A 19669-nucleotide genomic window follows, 5' to 3' on the forward strand; every position below is an offset into this window, starting at 1 on the left:
CCCCCCCCCCCCCCCCGCCTAAACAGTGGTCCTCATCATCTGGAGAAGATGTCACCTGCAGAGGAACAGAGGCTAAGTCCCGAGGCCCACTGCCCCCCACAGTCCCCTCCCGCTACCCCACTTACTGGCCGGGGACGGGGTGCTGTAGCCGCTAACTGGGAGCTGGTGCTGGAGAGTGGTCAGAGCGCCTGGTGGGGAGAGTCCGCCCAGCATAGGCGGGAAGAAGAAGGCGTAGGGGGGCACCGGGTACCCATTGAGGTGCCCTCCCCCAGGTGTTGGGCAGGAGCTGCTGTTGCTTGCCATGCCAAGAGCCACAGTCAGAAGGGGAGGCAGACAGTCTGGCAGGAGGCTCTGGCGGGCTTCAGGCTGCCCCTCCTCGGGGCATGGGGCCTGGGCCCAGAGGGGGTTTGGGTGGTCAGCCCACCCCCACTTCTGTCCCGGAGCTGCTGTCCAAGGCCAGCGGGCTAATCGCAGCCTCCTGGATCCCCCACTCTAGCTGGGGGCCGGGTGGGTTGGGGGACGTCCCAAGAGCTGGTCCTTTGGTCAAGCAGTTCTGTGAGCTGGCACTTTTCTGGGAAGGTCCGGCGCAGGCCTTCAGGACACCGAAGAGGATGCCTCTCCTAGATGGGCCCTGGCTAGGCGGCTGGGGGGGCCATATCCTGTGGCACTGCAGAAAAAGAAAAGACAGGTGAGTGGGCACCGAGGAGCGGGTACACGGGCATTCCCCGTGGAGCTCCCCAACCTGGGCGGCCGGAGATTTTCCCGTGGCACCCGGCTGAGCAGACAGCTGGCACCATGCCTGGCTGGCAGAGACAGCCTGGGAGCAGGGCCCAGACACTGCTGGGGGTGGCAGGATAGCACAGCCAGGCTGGGGAGATGAGGATAGGGCCCAGAGCCACAAAGGGCCTCTCACCCACAGTCCTGAGGGGAAAGGTCAGGGTCTGCCACCCCAAAGGATCCTCCTAGAGAGGCAGGCAGCTGGCCCTCCTCCCCCCAGTGTGGGTTACCTGAGGTCAAGATGCAAAGAACCCTGTGCTTGAGGGGAGGAGGGAGGGGGAGGAAAAGCCGCTTCCCTAAAGCATTGGCACTTCTCAGAAAAATGACTCCTAGGCCAGGGGGCCCCTCTTACACCACTTCCCCCCCCAAAATCCAAGCCCCAGCACCCCTGATGGGTTTGTCCCACAGGCGCAGGGAGGGGGCCTGCTGCCATACACACAAATGGGGAAATGGGAACCCAGGACTCCTGGGTGTCACCTCCGACGCTTAGCGACATGGGGGCCACCAGTGGGCAGCGCATCGGGAGGGCAGGGACTGCCCAGGGTGGAAGCCCCCTACCCCCAGGGAATGAAGGGGCAGGGAGGACTGATGAACTCAAAGTTCACCCACACAGGGCGCCTGGGTGGCTCAGTCGGTGAAGCGTCTGCCTTGGGCTCAGGTCATGATCCCAGGGTCCTGGGATCGAGCCCTACGTCAGGCTCCCTGCTCAACGGGGAGCTTGCTTCTCCCTCTGCCCCTCCCCGTGCTTGTGCTTTCTCTCTCTCAAATAAATAAAAATCTTAAAAAAAAAAAAGTTAAAAAGAAGTTCACCCACACACTCTGTCTGCAGATGCCACATCCCTGGATGGGGTGGGAGGTGAGCTCAAGATGAAGGACCTGATGCCCCCCCCCCAACAGTGTGGACACAGATCCAGACCCTGTTTGAACAGCTGGGACCAGAGGACATGTGCTGATAACACCGTGGGGCAGAGAGAGACAGAGATGGACCTGGAGATCCCATGACACACTGAGACAGGCAGCAGCGAGAGCAGAGAGAGAGGGGGAAAGAGAAGCATTCAAGAGAGGATGCTGCAAACCGAATCCACTTGGGGTACAGGATATCCACACACAAATACGTGTGCATGGATATATTTCTTTATATAGGAATACACATACACAGATAGATGACGTGTAGACGGCATGCTGTATATGTGAAAACCCTATATGAATGACCAAAACAAAGACACAGACACAAAGAAACACAGCCATTTAAAACCACAACGAGATACCACTTCATAGCCACTGAGACGGTTATAATCACAAAGGCTAATAACAAGTGTTGGCGAGGATGTGGAGAAATCCGAGCCCTCATCCGTGGCCGGAGGGGGTATACATCAGGACAACTGCTTTGGGCCACAGTGTGGCAATTCCTCAAAAAGTGAAACAGTTACCCTACAATCCAGCCTGTTCCCTTCCTAGATATCTACCCAAGAGACAGGAAAACAAGTTCACGCAAAAACTCGTACATGGGTGTTCATACCAGTATTACTCATAATGGCCAACGAGTAGAACCGACCCAAATGTCTATCAACTAGATTGGGTAAATAGAACGTTGTGCAACCATACACAAGCTCATTCGGTCATAGAAAGGCATGAAGTACCGATATACACCCCTACATGACACGGATACCCCTTAAAAACCTTACGCTAGTTCTAGAAGGCCACATACTGATGATTCCATTTATACGAAATGTCCAGAGTAGGCCAACCCATGAAGACAGAAAGTAGGCTGTGGTTACCAGGGGCTAGGAGGTGCGTCTGAGGGAAATGGGAGGTGACTGCTGATAGCTATGGGGGCTCTTTTTGGAGTGCTGACAATTTTCTAAAATGGATTGTGGTGACAGTTGCACGAGCTGTGAGTACACGAAAACCACTGAGTTGTACACTTTAATGGGTGAATTTTACGGTAGGTGAATTACCTCTCCATAAAGCTGTTAAAAAGAAGAAAGCAGGGATACCTGGCTGGCTCCGTCAGCAGAGCGGGCAAAACTCTTGATGTGGGGGTCGTGAATTTGAGCCCCCTTTTGGGGGTAGAGTTTACTTAAAAATAAAAAATAAATATTTAAAAAAGAAGGGAAAAGAAAAAAAAGGAAAAATTTGAAAAATAGGGCCCTGCAGACCCAAACTAAGGACTGCCTCCATGTCCAACCTCTAGTCCTCCCCCCTCCCCCCTGCCCAAGCTCTGGCCGTACCAGGTCGTAAGCACCAGGCTCCAGGCTCCGACCTGGAGTCCAGGGGACACGCACACAGCCAGCATTTGGCCAAGCACCATGCCTGGGATAGAGGAGTTCCTGCCAAGGCCACTGTGGACAAGGCCAGGACTTCTGGGCCCAGCTGGGCCAGGCTGAGGGAGGGGGAGGCTGCTCCCCCAGGAGTGAAATCTGGACCTTGTTAATGACCATGATTTTTACTGGTACTAATTATGACAACCATAAGGCCTCTCTCCTTACTCCTGAATGAGGTGCCCCCTTCCCTCCCCAGGCCCCTGCTGATTCCCTCCCAGGCTGAGAAGGCTGACGTCAGAGGAACAGGGGCCCCACCCATTGGGCCAGCTGCCACTCCAGCCCCCCCCCACCCCTGTGGGGCCCCACACAACGGGAACTCTCGAGCTGAGGGAGCCAGGCAGGGGAAGGAGGGGTTGGCTGAGCCTCATCAGGGTTGACAGTCACACACACACACACACACACACACACACTTGCAGGGACACACGCACGTAGGTCTATGGAAAGCGCGTCCGGGTGGGCAAGAGCATGCTTGTGTGCCCCAGCCTGTGTGTGTGCGGGCACGCACGTGAGGAGAGGGAACCTGGAGATACCATCTCTCCACACCTGGGCTTCGCCACACAATGAACACGGTTCAGGGCTTGTGTGCACGGCCCCAGGACACAGCTCCCCGCAGACACACAACCACGGCCCCACAGTTTCCCAAACTGCACATTCCCTGGCCCTCCCACAGCCAGGCTGGCCTTTGTCCCTGCCTCCCTGGGGGCCCAGCCCCCCAACACACACTGAGGTGCACCCCTCACCCTCTGACAAATACTGAGGTGGGTCCACGTCCATACAGGGGCCTGCCTCCTTGAGGTAAGGCCCAGGAGCCTGAGGCCCAGAAAGCCATTCACTCCAGACCCCAGGCACCCTGACCCAGCTTTTGGGGGCGGAGGGTGGATTCAGTCAGTCCAGTCGGGACCCTGTGCATTCCACCCTTGCCCCCAGAGGAGAGAGAACTATAGCCACATTAATGTCTCCACTCTGCCCGTGAGGAGTTAGACATCGGACCAAGCTTCAAACCCCCTCCCCACCAAATCCACACGCCAGAGAGACACTGAAAGGCCTCCCCAACCCCATCAGAGCCTCACTATCCCTAACCCAGCTCAGCCTGCAAACTCTGGTACAGAGTTACTCAGCTCCCCAGGGAGGGCCTTGAGCCATGGGAGGAGGTAAAGGTCACAGAAATGGGCCAAGAGCCAGGCTGGCCAGGGAACAGGGATGGGCGAGGGCAGGGACGACGAAGCAGGGGCAAAGAGCACAGGCCCTGCCTCGTCCCTCTGGAGCCATGACCCTTGGGGAGGCACCTGGGCCCCAGCTCCCTGCACCCAGGGGGAGAGAAGACACCGTCAGAGAATCAAAACCAGCACCAAAGAAAAGGAAAACAAACTACCCACATCCAGCCTCCACCCTATGCCCGCCAGCCTCACTGCCCACGGACACCCTCCCTCGAGGGAGAGAAAACCACAGGCCCACACCTCCGATACGCTTAGCCTCGCCTGGGCACAGCAGAAGGGGTTGGGGGCTGGAGTGCCCGCCACCAGCCACGCACCCCGCCCACTGCGGCCTCCCTCTCTCCCAAAAGATGCCAGGACACATTCCCCGCTGCCAGGCGTCCCCAGCTGCCCAGTCCTTACGTCCCCAGACTCATACTCCCAGAGAAGAAGGCAAGAGGTAGCTGAGCCATGAAGATGGCAGAGAGAACAAGAGGTTTGAAGGGTCAAATCTCAGCTCTGCCACTCTGGGTGAACTTAGGCATGTCACTTAACCTCTCGAAGCATCTGTACTCGCTTGTGAGCTGCCCCCCCCCCAACAACTGGGGGTGTGATTTCAGACAGACAAGTCTGGAAAGCACGTAGCACAGCACTGGGCACAAAGGAGGTGCTGGGCAACTGGGCCCCTGTCCCCATGCCTCTCCCCCCACCCCACCCCACCCCACCCCATGCCTCCCTGGGCCATGTGTCTGCTCTCCCTTCCCTCTCCCCAGCCAGGGCTAGCATCTGTGCACAGACCCCGGACAGAGAATTACCCATTTTCCAGGGTCTGCTTCCCCCCAGACTGAGGAGAGGGATGTGGGTATGGGATATTCGGGTGTGGTTGGAGGCCCAACCACAACGCTTTCCCAAATTCCCTTCTTTCATTTCACAAACCAAAAAAGGGAAACCTTTGGATTTGGGGAGGGGAGGGGGGAAGAGAAACAGACTATTTCCTCCCCAGAGAAGAGGAGCCAGGGGTCCCCAAATCCCGCTGGCCCAGCCTCCCTTCTATTTACTCCTTCCTCTCAGCACCCCAGGTTCCCCTGCAACAATGGCTCCCAAGGAACAGAAGTCAGGCAGTCCCAGAGGAGCTGAGAGAGGGGGATCAGGACTGGGCAGCTTAAAAGAAGGGGACACAGGCTTTCCTAAGCATTCTAGACAGTCAATGAATCATAGGCAAATGACACGCAAAGCTCAGCTCGACTTGGGTGGGGGGCAAGGGGACACACAGAACGTGAACCCTAGTAAAAACAAAGACCTGCTCCTTCGGACCCCCTCTACCCTACCAGGAGCTGGCAGGGTAGGGCAGGGCGGGACAGGGCCGATTTCAAACCAGAACAGTGGGCTGGAACTATTTATAAACTTTCCAGGAAAACACACACACACACACACACACACACACAGCCACAATTCTCCCCTCCTCCAAGTTCTTCAGATCTTCAGGCAGGTTTGGGGAGCAGTGATGACCACTATTCCCTCTCTCCCTTTTCCAAAGGTTCCTCTGGCCAAGGCTTTCACCCCTCTCTTCCCCCACAAGCCCACAGTCTGGCCACTCTGGTCCTCTGTTTACCTTTTGCTGACCAGGGTCCCAGCTGCAGGGAGCCAGCCAGGCCAGCCCCACTTGGAAAGAGATCAGCACCCCAGGAGGGCCGGGGCAGGATCACCGGGAATATGCTAAAACGGGTGCAGGGCACCTCTTCTCTACCAGACCCTTGGGACCCCAGGCCTGCCTCACTGGAGCTAGGACTTGTTTGAAAACCTGCCCCAAACCTGTGCAGGCCCTGAGCACATCCCCAGGGGGGTTCGGGGAAGGCTGAAGTCTAGCATCTTCCTCTGGATGCTGCCACCGCCCACCTGCCTGCAGATGCAGCCCTCAGTCCCAGAAGAGTGCATCAGATCTTCCCTCAATCTGCGCCCCGCCTGGCCCGAGGTTCTGCCCCCACTACACAGGGCCACCCGACCTGCACAGGCCGCAGGCTCAGCGGCAACGGAAGACCAAGCAGAAAGGGCAACTGGAAAAGCCCCAGCCCGGGACAGGCCGGGGTCTGGGAGAAGGCAATACTAGTCTCTGAGGGCCCGACGGGGCCTCCAGCTCCTGCGTCCTCACGGACTGTACCCAGAGCCCTCTGGGAGACATGCTCAGGACCTCCCAAGCTCAGGGTGGTTGAGGGGCCACCCAGAACCCACTGGGTCTTCTTTCGGATCAGAGACTAGGTGAAAGGGCAGGGGGCAGCCCAGGCCTCAAGGAGAGGGAGCAAGCTACTGGGAAGGAAGAAAACAGGAAGAGGAAGAGATGAGCCTGCTGAAGCCACAGCCAGACCACAGGAGTGTGTGGCCCAAACAAAGGCACCTCTGTCTGGGTGGGGGAACCAAAGGGGCACAGACAAAGGGGACCCCCCAGCTTGGAAACCACCGTCCTCAGACCCAGCCTGGCATGGGGCTTTCCCCACCCTCACCTTGGCAACTGCCCCCTCGCCACTTGTCTGCCCACTCCGCCTTGCAGGAAGCTCTGCTCTCTCACAACGGGAGCACGGAGCAAGGGTGTGGGTGTGCGTGTGCATGCACGTGTGTGTGCGCGCACGTGCGCGTGTGTATGTGTGTGTGTGTGTGTGTGTGTGTCTACAACAACCCCCCGCCCATCCCCTTGGCTCTGCCCTAAAGCTGAGACTGCCAGATTCTGAATCCCAGGCCAGACAGTCAGCAGGACACGGTACTACCAGTCCCCTCCCAGCACCCCTCCCTGGGGACCCAGACTTCAGGGAAGCTGGAAACAGCTCCCCCCTCCTGCCTCAGGATATCCTTTTGGCTCTGACCCCAGACCAGGCCTGAGTCAGACTGTACCCCGCCCCACACCCCCCTCCATCCATCGACCCCCCAGGAACTTCCTCCTCTACACCCGCCTACCAGTTGGGGGCTAGAACTAGGGGGACTCTCTTCTCCTCTCCATCCCTGGCTGAAGAGGGAAGCCCACAGGGGGTGGGAAGAATGGGTCACAAAGTCTTACGGGCTTCCCCTTTAAGCACAGGGCCTGCACGCCTAGACGGAAGCCTGTACAGGCTGTGTGCAGGGGTGAGGATGGCCTGCAGACCACCACCTCCCCAACCCCGAAAACACACACACGACCTGCTCAGAGCCTCTTCCCACTCCAGCCTGTACCCCAAGAAATCACAGAAGCTCCCTGTGGAAGGCAGTTACCATGAGAACACAAGATGGGAGAAGGTTCCCAACGTAAAAGGAAGTCGGGAACCTCTGTGATGCATCTTGAAGGCAGCACGACTCAGGCTGGAGGGAAAAGGTCTGTGCGCTTGGCCAGACTCAGAGCCACAGTCCAGCACAGCCAGACGCGGTCACACTCTCCCCAACATTCGGTCTAAGTAGGTGGCGGTGACTCCCTCCCACAGACAGAAGTCTGGGGGACTCTGGGGGATCTGGGGCATCAAAGACCACACACACTCAGCCTGAAACAGCCCCCAAGGCAGGCCCCCCAAGTCCCCCCCACAACTGTGGGTCTTGGGGGAGGGGCAGCTCCCTCTCCACAAGAACCAGGGTAGTGCCCACGGCAGCCATCTCCATGGCAACCAACAACAAACATCCCGGGGAACCACAGTGGGACAGGAAGTGACGGGCACGTGACAGGAAGACATTTTTTTTCAGTGTGGGGGGGGTGATAATGATTGTTAGCAGCCCCGGGAGAATCAGCTCTCCCCTAAGTTTCCCCCACTCGGAGCTGGAGGGAAGGGGGCCAACCGGGAGGGCGGCCACCCCCTACCGCAGTGTGCAGTGTGCGAGGTTGGTCGCAGGGCTGCCGTGCCCTCCCTCCCAGCCTGCCACTCACGGTTCTCCCCCTGGCTCCCCCTCCCCTCCACTTCCTGCCGTGACTAGAGATCAGAGAACTCCCCACCGCAGCTTCCCCTTCTCAAGTCTCGATTCCTGGGCTGGAGGTTTCACCGTGGGCCGAGGGACAGAAGGAAGGAGGGCTGGGGATCTGCGGTAGGACCCAGGGGACAAAGGCTCCGGGGGAGGGGCCGGGAGGGAGCCACTCCTAGGTAGGTGTGTACGCAGAGGCACACAGCGAGTGGGTCACAGTGACACACAGCCGGGCGCAGTGACACGCAGAGACTGCCTGACCTCAAGCAGCTCTGGGGGGAGGGGAGCAGAGCCATTGGATCCAGCCCGTGCGCCCCACTCCAGCCCTGTCCTGAGCCTCCGGGTTCATCTCAGGCGGCTACTGGCCGCCAGACAGGCGAGATCCCAACTGTACCCAGCCCAGCCCCCGCCGCCTCTCCCCTGCCTTTTGTGCTGAGGAATCCCCCCTCCCTGCTCCAAGGTGCCCGCCCAGACGAGGGCACCTTGGCGGAAGGTGGGGGGAATGGAACCTCCCTCCACCCCCCTCCCCTTCTCTGCAGATGTCCCAGACTATATTTAGCCCAAACCGGGCGGCTAGCCAGACCCAGACTCCCCACTGGTCGGGAGCTGAGCTCCCAGTTTTTATGCAATTAAAACATTAACAGAGAACCACCCCCATCCACAACCCCCATGCGCCCCAGTCCTCCCAGAGGAGCAGAGCTCAGTTACTTAAACAAGGCCAGCCCAGCTCTGCAGCCGATGAAGGGGGTGGGAGGGTATCACAGGGCAAACAGCAATAAACTCATTCCTTTGCCCATCTCCCAGGTCCTGCCCCCACAGGCAGGACTGGGACATCATCCATGAGATCAGGTTGACACTTGGGGGGACAGGCTTTCCTTGTTCCGGCCGGAAGGGAAAAGCATATCCAGTGGGGGGGGCGGTTGCCTGGTTGCAGAAATTCCACCTGTCATTTTGTAGCCCCCTCCATGGCCGGCTCCAGTTACAGGGCTGGGGGTTGGCAACAGGTGCTGGCCAGGCTGGCAGCAGTCTAATCCCCCACCCGCTCCCTGGGGCTGACAGTGGTGCCTGGAGGTCCCGGCAGGGGCAGGGCAGGCAGGATGCTGGGTAGAAGAAGGAGGCATCACTGCCAGGCAGGTGGAGGTGGGGGACAGCCCAAGGCCCTTCTATATGACCTAGCTCCCTAGACTCTGTGACGTGTGTCAGTGGGTCTGGAGAAGGCAGGGAAACCTGAGTTCTCTCGCACCTAGTTCATTTCCCCATGATGCCAGGCGGGCGGGCTAGAGTGTGGGAGGTCTGTCTGCCTGCCTCTTCCTCCTCCTCCTCTCCAAATTCCAGGAACAGGCAAGGGAGGCTCCAGTGGCAGAGAGAGAGGGAGAGCAAGCAGGCGGTCCCAGTTGGGGGGGGGGCGGGGCGGAGACTGGAGCGGGAGGCAAGATCCAGACGAGCAAGAGACACCCACACCCGAGCCAGACGGGGGACAGACACACCGACGCTGACACATTCTCACACTCTGGGCCTGGTCCCCGCACGCCGCCCACCCTGCAGGGACACCCAGACACTCTCAGCCAATCCTGCCAATCCCCAGAACACTCCCTGGACACACACGGAGATCCAGGCCCTCGCCCCCACCCTCCATCCCCCTACAAACCGTGTGGGCTCCAGGCAGCAGCCAGAGGGTGGAGAGGGGACAGAGGGAAGACAGACAGCAGGCATCAGAGGGGGTGTGCAGCCAAAGCCCTGGGAGCTGGGGTATCAGCTGCCACACTCCTCTCCCAAAACCCCGTAAGTCAAGACAACCCTGGTTGTCTTGCCCAGGACCCTGCCAGCTTCCCACACTCCCAAAACCACTGCCACCAGAAAGGGGCGTGGGGCGCTGGGCAAGTGGAGATTACCACGTTCATTCGTCACAGGGATAGGATTACCTTCCCCAGATGCCCACCACCCTAGATGGCAGCCACTGCTCTGAAACAGCCCTCCAAAAAGGCCCAACCCCACCCACCCCTCAGCCCAGCCCAGGTCTGGCCCTGCCCTGCCCCAGCCCATGCTGCCCAAAAGACAGGGAAGTGGGCACTGAGGTTTTATCTTTTGGAGCAGGCCCCACCCTCATGTCACACAGTTCTGAAAACTATCCCACTAAAGAACCTAGAATCTGAACAAGAAGTGGATTCGGGGGAAAGGTCCCAGAGAGCAGAGCCAGCTTCCAAGACCAGAGGATTTGGGGAAGGGGAGCTAATTAACTGGGGTCCGGGTCAATGCCCCCAAAACAGATTTGAAGGGCCACTCAGACAGTGTCCTCTCCCCCACACCAGACGGGGTGGCAGGAACCACGTCATGGCACATGTGGGTGACTGTGCCCAGCGGGGGAGGCACAGGGGTGATCAGGATGGGGCTGCCCACAGCTAGCTTCCTGCCAGGCTGCCACATGGTTGGGAGTAGGAGGTGGACCAGAGAAGTGTCCCAGAATGGTAGCAGGGGCATTTAGGGTCAAACAAAGGATGGAGATTTAGGGGTTATAGGAGGAGATGGCCAGGATTAAGCCATTCTAAGCCCAGGGTCTTCTCAGAACTGCTACTTCATCTGCACTGCCCGCGCCAATCTGGTGGGGAAATTCCTGCCGTGACCATTTCATGCAGGTTCACTCACACCCTCAAAGTCCAAAGCTAAGACCCTGGGCTCCCAGGGGCCTACTGCAGTCTAACCCTAGCGACCGCTCCATCCCAGGACCAACATGGCCCCGATGCCCAAGGGAACTGACGTCCTAGCCCCTCCCAGTCCACTAACATCTTTCATAGCCACAAACTCCCGGACCACCCCCCCCCCCGCAGCTTCCTCCAGCTCCAAATACTCTTTCTCTTGTTCTTCCCCCAGACTCATCTCCACCCCCCACAGGGGAAACCCCAAGATGCCAAGCCACCTCCACTCCAATCTGGGGCTTCCCCGACCCAGCCTCCCCATCAAGCACAAGGCCCTGGAGGAGAGTTTGGGGCTTGAGTCCACTTTGTAGCATGGCCTGGCGTCCTTACTGAATTACTTCCCTAGAACAACCCAGCCCTATGACCACTGCAGCCAGGGAAGGGGACAAGAGACATCCCTGAATCTCCCACCCAGGGAAGTGGAGGAGGTATGGTGGTCAGGAGCAAAAATGAGGGGGAGTTAGCAGCAGAGGGTGGGGGAGTGGGGGAGTGTTCTCAGGAACAAGTCCCTCTAAGAACATACACGGACACACATGTGCACACAGCCCGCAGACAGAAGGCAATCTGGTAAAAGAAGAGGGAGCTGGCACCAGGTGAGTGCGGAGGGTACCCCACCATGCCAGCACATGGGCATCCTACCCAAGAAAGGATGGAAAGAGGCAGAGAAACACCTCCCAAGGCTGCAGGGCTTTTCCTGTCTGATTTCCATAGGAGTTGGTCCCCAGCCCCAGCCTAGCACACTGGAGGCCTGCCCCCCTACTCACTGAGCCACCTAACAATAGGGCAGTGCCCAGAGAAGGGGGGGTATAGCCAAGCTGATTTTCCAGCGCCCTCCCCCCCCCCACCCGCCTCCACATACACATCTGGCTAGCAGCTTCCCCTCCTCATGGGTGGCACCAGGTCCCAGACACCCTCAGCAGAGCAAAGACAACCGGTCCATTCTGTCCTCCCCTCACCCCAAAAAGCTTCCACAACCCCATGGTAGCACCAGACCCAGAGACCTGCCTCCCCTGACTGCATTGACTCCCGCACCCAATTCAGTCGGCTCCCCTCACTCCACGGGGGACACCAGCTGAGCGAGCCCCGCCCCCCAGCCGGCTGCTCCGGTGGGGGTGGGCCTCCGGGCTGATTCTCCCCAAACCACAGGGCAGCTCAGATAACAGGAGGGAAAGGAGGGGGCTAGTCCGTTGGGCATCCGATCTCTCCCCAAACAGGTTTGAAAGTCTTTTTGTTTTGTTTGTTTTTGAAGAGAAAAGCGAGAGGGAGTAGGAGTTCCCAGCGGCGGTTCTGCCACAGCTCGGGCTCCGGGGACACGCGCGGCAGACGGCCCCAGATGCCCCACGGCTGCGCGCGAATACTCGGGCGCAGACAGACGCACAGACCGGGCTCCCCCACCCTGGGCTCGGCGGCGGCGGGGTAGGAAGCCCAGGAAACCCCGGGTTCCCGTCGGAACCCGCCCGGCACTGGGTCCCCGCCCGCAGCTCCTATCAGGGGCAGGCCACGGGGCCCCGAAGCCCGCGGGAGCCGGGGGCTCTCCAAAATCCCTGGGGCAGAGGTTACCTCACAGCGGGAGGAAGCAATCCGTCCAAGGCGCCCGCGGGCTCGGCGTCTGCCCTGACCCTGCGCCTCGGTGCTGCTGAGCGTCAGGGGTACGGGGTCCCGGGAGAGGAGCCGTCTGGGGGGCCGCGGCTCAGGGGCGCGGGGCGAAGGCAGCGGCCATGGCGAGTCACGTGCGGAGGCTGAAACTTTACCCGGAGCCCCGGACTGGGGGGGGGGGGCGGAGGGTACGAAGCAGAAGGGGAGGCCCTCTCCCCCCCCAGGCCCGCCTCCGCCCGCCCACTGACCTATCACCAGCCAGGGGCGGGCCCACAGGCTCACGCCCCCCCCTCCTTAACAGACCCAGGGAAGGGCGAGTCTTAAAGGAGACGTGCCTAGCAGAAGGCTGGACCGTGGGAATCTGGGAGAATTCCCTCCCTCTGCCCCAAAAGGAGACATTCAGAGCGAGGAGGAGAAGTTCTGCGGAAAGAATGGAAAGAGGACTCCGTGGAGAAAGGACAGCAGTGTGTGGTGTCGCAATCCCTTGCCCCCAACCACACACACCCACACTCGCAAGGGCACGGATCACACACAGACAACACACAGCGCACACACGCCCCACACCTAAACCGGGGAAGAGGGCATAATATGGAAGTGAGTACATTGACTCTGGCCCTAGCTATCAAGCCCCTGACTCCCATAGTAATAACACTCCAGGGATCAATTGGAACTGAGAGCTGTGCGACCTTGAATAAGTCGCTTCCTTTCTCTGAATCTTAACTTTCTCATCTGCAAAAAAGGAAGTGCAAGAGTATGCAGACCTCCCTCGAGTAATAACTCCTCTCCTCTTCCCCCAAACACCTCTCCAGGTCGAGCGGGTCGCAGGAACTCGGGCCCAACCCAATCCCCAGCATCTCCCCGCCAAGTACCCTTCCCCCAAAAGGGCAGTGGCCCTTGGATTTTCCAAGAGGCTAGCAGGGGGCGCTCCGGAGCACCCCTCCATGCTAGAGGACTCCCAGACTCCAGCTTCTCTCTCCTGGCCCAGGCTGGAGGAGCCAGGAAAGCTCACGTTCTGGTTCTAGGGGGGGCAGGATCTGAATCACTCTCCATCTGCAGGGACCCCAGTCCCTAACACAGCCACAGGCCGCCTCCGAGCCCTTCGCTCCGTTTGGAAGGATCACGTCCCCACCTCTAGCAGTCTACTGGAGGATGAAAGCAGAATCACTAAGGAACAACCCCCCCCCCCGTCAGAGAAGTGGCCACAAGTGCCCCCACAGGACTTCCCAGTGGAAGGGGAAGTGTCACACTCCCAGGCCTCCACCCCAGTGAGGAGACTCTCAGCCTGACCCGGCTGGCAGAGCTCTCAAAGCCATCGGCCCGACGGCCCCCCCTTTACAGACTAGGAACCGGAGGTCGGAGGTCGGGAGCGGACACGGGGTTCTGTCCACCATCGCACTGGCTGCACAGCTGGGTGGAGAACTGAGGTATCTCTTTGCCTCCCTCCAGCTTTAATCCCCCGGCCTTGGTAAGGGAGGACAAGCCGGGCCGGCGGGACGCTCCGCTCTGAGGTCCGGCACTGGGGAAGGGTGCCCGGGCAGCGTTTCCCCAAGCCCTTTCCTGCCCTCCAGGCCCGGCTGTCTCTCGCTCTCGTCTGGATTTCCGTCCACCGGTGCGAACCGCCCGCCCAGCCCCTCCCGTCCTGTCCCGTCCAGATCCATCCGCAAACATGCGCTCAGCGGGCAGGAATGCGCCAATGGCTCCCAGATGTGGACGCCGACGCTTAACCCCTTCCCCCCCAGCGCCCCCCAACCCAGGCCTTCCAGCCTAAGCCTAACCAGCAGCAGGGGGCGTCACCCGGGTGAGAGACCAGACTGGGAGGGGGCTCTGCACTAGCCACCCCTAGCCTGCACAGGCTCTTCCTGCCCCAGATCCTACCAGTATCCCTTCCAGCTAAGGCTAGAGGGGAAGGACCATGAACACAAAAATGCAAGAATGCGTAAACACAGGTACGCTGCCTCCCACGAAGGGCTGCCTTCCCATGTACCCGCCAGCACACAGAGTCATGCACACCCGTGCACACCAAGGTTCAGATGTGCAAACGCTCACACAGGACACCCATATATGCACACCCATGTGCACGTTCAGGGCACACATGTGTACACCCCCACGTGCACACGCAGGGCACACGTGTACCCACATTGAGCAGAACGGAACAAGCTCATAGAAGATACATCAGCACACACACAAGGTCACGGGGCAGAGTGTGGGGTGCACTCCTGAACAGACACAGCGGCAGGCCCGTGTGCAGACGAAGGAAGAAATTCATGCACACACACACACCCATTCCCCACAAGGGGCCACTCAGACACCCATACAATACGTATTAAGCACTCAGCCCACAGGCCTTTGAGACACCTCCTCCTGCTCAGGGCACCCAGTGGGGCCAGCTGGTGTCTAGCCCTACCCAGGCCTGACTCCAAGAAACCGGAGAGGTCCCTGGGTGGGAGACCAGGAGTCTTTAATCTGTAGCAGCTGAACTCCACCTGTGCTGGACCCACGGCAGGGTCCCCTTCCCCGACCTGCAGGGACCCTCACCCAGAAGGGGAGAAAAGTGCAGGAGGCAGCAGGAGGCGAGCAGACAGAGAAAAGCCGCAGGCCCAGGGGCTCCTCACTCTTTAGGAAAGACACTCTTTCTTGGGGCCTTCCCCTCCCGCACACAGAAGGCAATGGGCTGTGGAAGGAGCCTGAGCCACTGTTTTCCCAAGACAGGGATCCCTCTCCAAACTAGAGGAAACCCTAGAGAGCGCCCAGCAGCCAAAGGAGATACAAAATAGCCCTGAGACCCCCCAGGAGGGCCCACGCTGCCAGCAAAACAAGGCCTCCCTCTCACAGCCTCTGGGGAACTCCTGAAGAATAGCACCCCTGGTAGTGAGGAGAGGATGGGAAGCATCGCCCCTCCAGGACCACCTGGGGACAGGCAGGTGGGGTGGAAGATGTCTGCTGGAACCTTCCCAGCCCCTGACTCCTCTTCCCCTCCCTGGCTGCCCTCTACCCCCCTCATCCCAAGGGGAGCTCCTCCCACAAACACACTCCAGGCCCACTCCATCTGATTAACACAGTCCTGAAGGGGCATCTGGGGCAGGAACCCTGTTGCCATTCTGCAGATAAAGAGACTGAGGGGCAGAAAGGAAATCGCCTTGCCCAAGGTCACCCACCTTGTCTGACCCACAGTCCCCTCCTCAACCGCCCCCCCTTCGCTGCAAAGCAAACATCTCCAGCAGTACCCTGCTGCCTCCTGCCTCGTCCTTTACCCCCTCCATAGCGCACGTGGGACAAACGCCATCCTTGCGCCCGTGCTGCAGGATTGTGGGTGGGGCCAGGACATGCCTGGGACAGATCAGAGAAGACCCTGGGGGCTACACACATGCCCCCCCCACCCCAAGCACGGTGCCCACCTGCCCAGCAGGCACGGCCGGGTGACTCAGCTGCATCCGGGGGAGATGCCAGGGCAGTGACTCACCTACCGAGAAGAGCTGAGCCTGGCACCTTGCCAGCCCCAGGACAGAAGTGACTTAGTCACCAAGACTGTGATGCCCAGCAGGCGCAGCCCAAGGATTGGGGACAGGGGCAGGCTGTGTCCTCCATGCTTACTTGCGCCCCCTGGCGAAGAACCGGCGTCCCAGGGCAAGCGGCGCCTGTGCCCGCCCCTGTCCCCCCATCACTGCCCACCCCCAGCTCGCCAGGACCTGTTCTAGTGCAGACAAGTTTTGTGAGACCCCTAGGCTGCCCTGCCCCCCCTGCGACCTGCCCCCTGTCCATCACTCACCACCCACTCTCCCACCAGCCCCACCTCCTCCTGCCACCCAAGTTGTACCCGGGCTGCGCGGCTCCTTTAACATGTCCTGGCAGCACCTCCTGCCCCCACAGCCCCTCTCCACCCCCAGCGCACACACATGCACTCACACACACTTCTGGCAGCCCTGCTTCTGCCAGCAGCTGCTGAAGCTGTTGAACAGGAGGGAAATCGGGAGGGTGGGGTACACGGATTGGGTTACCAGAGGCTGATGGGGTGGGCTGTCACCCAATCCCTCCCCAGCTAGTCCTCCCTGGGCACAGTCTCCCTCACCCACCTGCTTCCCCCCACCTCTGGCTGGCAGCCTACTGCCCTTTTAAGCCCCTCCACCCCCACTCCACCCAAGCTAGAAAATAAATGTTCAAGAGTATTTGTCATGCTAAGGCCAGCCCAGCATGGGAGAGAAAGAGAGAGTGAGAGGGACAGAGACCGCGAGGGACAGAAAGAGTCATTCCTGAGCTCGGCGCTCCAGCCACAACCGCTAGGTATGTGTATCTCCGTGTACACGGAGCCAGAAAGGGACTGAGTGACTCGCCAAGTCCCGGGAGAGTTGGGGGGGCCCAAGGGGAGTCGACAGGCTGAACAACCTCAATCCATTTGCACTATTGATTTCTCACACAGGGCAGCAGGCCTGATGGGGGGCACGATACATCAGCCCCCCAGACACAGACTGAGTGGAGTGAGGGGGAGGGGCTCCTGCACCACACTTTGTGGCCCACGGTGCAGGGTGCCAGGCTCTCTGGGGAAGGGGTGGGCAACAGAGGAATAGGGGACGCTGGGGGGCAGGAGGCAGGGTGGGGGAGGGCGTGTTGGATTCAAGCCCACCTGGAACACCTCCTTCCAGCTGCCTCTGAAGCTGACTGGAAGAAAGAAGGTGGGGGACAGAAGCACCACGTTTGGTTCCATAGGCAGAGCCCTGAACAACTCCAGGGGGCGCCACTCCCAGCGTAGTCTACGTGCACCATGGCGGCCCCGGGCATGAGGCGGAGGCAGGAGACTGAATTCCGAGGGACCATACTTCTCCACTGAACTTTCTCCTCCTGAAGTTCAACCGGCTGCCCCTGCCTCTGAGTCCCGGAGGAGGGTTCGCTCGCTTCTGACTTCTGACTGGAAGCCTTCAGTGATCTACCCACTCTTCTGCCTGCTCCCATCCGGGGCTGGGGGCACGGGCAAACAACCAGAAGGGCCTAGGCGCAGCGGGATGGGGGCTCTGGAGTGCCTGCAAAGCTACGGCCTAGTCCTTGGTCTGTCCTCAACTCATCCCAGGACTGTGGACAAATCCAGGCCCTCTCTGGGTGTCTCAGAGGGAATGAGACCGGGCGGCCCTTCGCTGAGGTGTGTCCAGGCCCAGACTCATCAGCCCGGGAGCCTGCTGGAAGAGGCCCAGCACCTCGACTCACACCAGTGGCCACAGGCCACCTAAACAAACCCCAACCCTGACCTCCTTCCAGCCTGGACACAGGCTCTCTCCACACGGTGGAGATTTATAAACAAACCAAGCTGGGGTTTACCGGAGACCCTGCAGTCGGGGAGGGAGGCATAACCAGGTGCGGTGAGGGACCCTGACGGGAGAAAATCGGTGCAAGGGGTCTGGGTTGGGGCCCCAGTGCAGCCCGATGACTGGTTGAGAGTCCTAGGGCAAGGGACATCTCCCTGTCCAGGCCTTTTTGCCCCTCTGTAAGGGGGAGGGATGGTCTAGGCGGTCTCTAAGGCCCCTTCTGGTTGTAAATCGAGTAGGACAGAGAGCCCCGAGGGGTCCCCAGGATCCCTCTGCCTGGCCCGGCCCATCTCCCTGGGTCAGGACCAGCTCTGCAAGGCCCTGCCCCAGCCCAACGCGCCTCCCTGCCCCATCTGCCGTCCCTCCGGCTCTTCCTCACTCCTCCGCCTGCCTGCTCGCCCTCACCTTGGCCAGCCCCTCTGCTGCCCCGTGCTTTTCTGCACGTCCCTCCTGCCAGGGGACAGACCAACTAAAAATAGTCCCTGCAGCCTTTCTCGCCCACAGCTGCCCAAAAAGCAGGAAATGAGGGGGGTGGGAAGGCCCGTGTCCTGCTCTCCCCAACAAACTCCCAGCTCCAAACCAAGTCCAGCACCCCAGCCTGGGGCTCGTGCCGACTTGGCCATCTCAGGGGCATCCCACACCCCTTCCCTAGGGGGGGCCTGCCCATAAGTGCCTACAGTCTTAGAGCTGGCCCTGCCCTCCCTCCGAGAGGAGGAGAGAGGAGGCAAGCAGTCTAGAGGGAAACCTTCCCAATTTCTGACAAATCAGTGCCAACCACATTGTGGGCACCGAGAGGGCAGGGCCTGGCTCCACTGACTGGTCTTTTGAGGGCAGAGGGAATTGGCATGGGGAAGTTTGTGCTGGTTTCCTTCATCCTGGCCCAGCTGGAGAGAAGACAAAATAGTGCCCCAGCCTCAATTATGCTAATCCCCTGCTCCCCAAAATGTGTGGGTACAGACATAGGGGTTTCAAGGGCCACCCCCAGATACCATGGGGAAAAAAAGCTAAAAAGAAGAGAAGATCTTGGCTGCCCACATGTAAAGATGGAAGCCTGGAGGCGAGAACAGGCCATGCCTGCCAGGCAGGGCATGTGCTGCCCCCAAGCTGAGTCAGAGGCGAGCAGGGAGGAGTCGGGGTGCTGTGGTGCCCGGGGCTGTGGTGCCCCCACCCCTATCCCACCTGGGATTCTTGACACCTCCCAGCCCAGGGAGAAGGCCCTCCCCACACAGGAGGAAGGAAACCAGCTTAGCGACTCTCTGGAGGCCTGCAGGGCAGCCCTGCACCAGGAGGCAGGCGGGAAACCCAGGAGTCCTGGCGCCCAGCCCGGAGAGTGAGTGAGAGAAATACCTTGGAGGGGAGGAAACAGCCCACAGTGAGGCAGACACATGGTGCCCCCAGCAGCTCCCAGATGTAACCCGTAAGGGGGGATTTGGCCAAAAGGGCTAGATGGGGAAAGTGAACACATTTCCCAACAAGAAGAGAGAAGAAAGTGGGGCCATGGGGACACGGGAGGGGGCAGGGCAAGCCTGGCTCTCACCTGCTGTCCTCTCCTCCAGGTCTCGGTCAGAGATAGTGACATTAAGGCCACCAAAGATCAAAGAGGTCCTGGGGTTTCCCCCCTCCCCTAATCTTCATTCCTAGCCTCCTCTGGCATCCCTTTCCCAGGGCCAAGCCAAGCCAGGAGTCCGCGGGCTCAAGGTTGTGCCTGGGAGGCCCGGACAGTGCCAGGGGCAGCCCTCATACCATCCTCCCACTGGCCTCTCTCCCGCCTGCTCTCAGCCGTCACACAGATCTCAGCTGTCCAATCCGATTAGGGCCCCTGTCCAGTGAGCCGGGCAAGGAGGCCACTGGGCAGGGGAGAGACGGGGACAAGGACGCTGAGCAGG

At 60.0% G+C, this 19669-nt stretch overlaps 1 protein-coding gene across 2 annotated transcripts in view; it reads right to left on the bottom strand.

Moving 5' to 3' along the window:
• RARA (retinoic acid receptor alpha) overlaps positions 1-19669 on the bottom strand; it is a 45774-nt gene that overhangs the window by 24158 nt on the left and 1947 nt on the right. The window contains exons 1-2 of one of the 2 annotated variants that reach the window (XM_040640660.1): positions 12457-12596; positions 126-667 (exon numbers count right to left, since the gene is read on the bottom strand). In XM_040640660.1, the coding sequence (XP_040496594.1) occupies positions 126-303 (178 nt within the window). In that variant the 5' untranslated portion in view covers positions 304-667; positions 12457-12596. Of the gene's footprint in view, positions 1-125; positions 668-12456; positions 12597-19669 lie in introns of those variants that run through there. The other variant, XM_040640661.1, reaches the window with a different exon arrangement.

This window comes from Ursus maritimus, unplaced genomic scaffold, assembly GCF_017311325.1.
Source record: "Ursus maritimus isolate PB19 unplaced genomic scaffold, ASM1731132v1 scaffold_24, whole genome shotgun sequence".
In the NCBI taxonomy this organism is placed as follows: domain Eukaryota; kingdom Metazoa; phylum Chordata; class Mammalia; order Carnivora; family Ursidae; genus Ursus; species Ursus maritimus.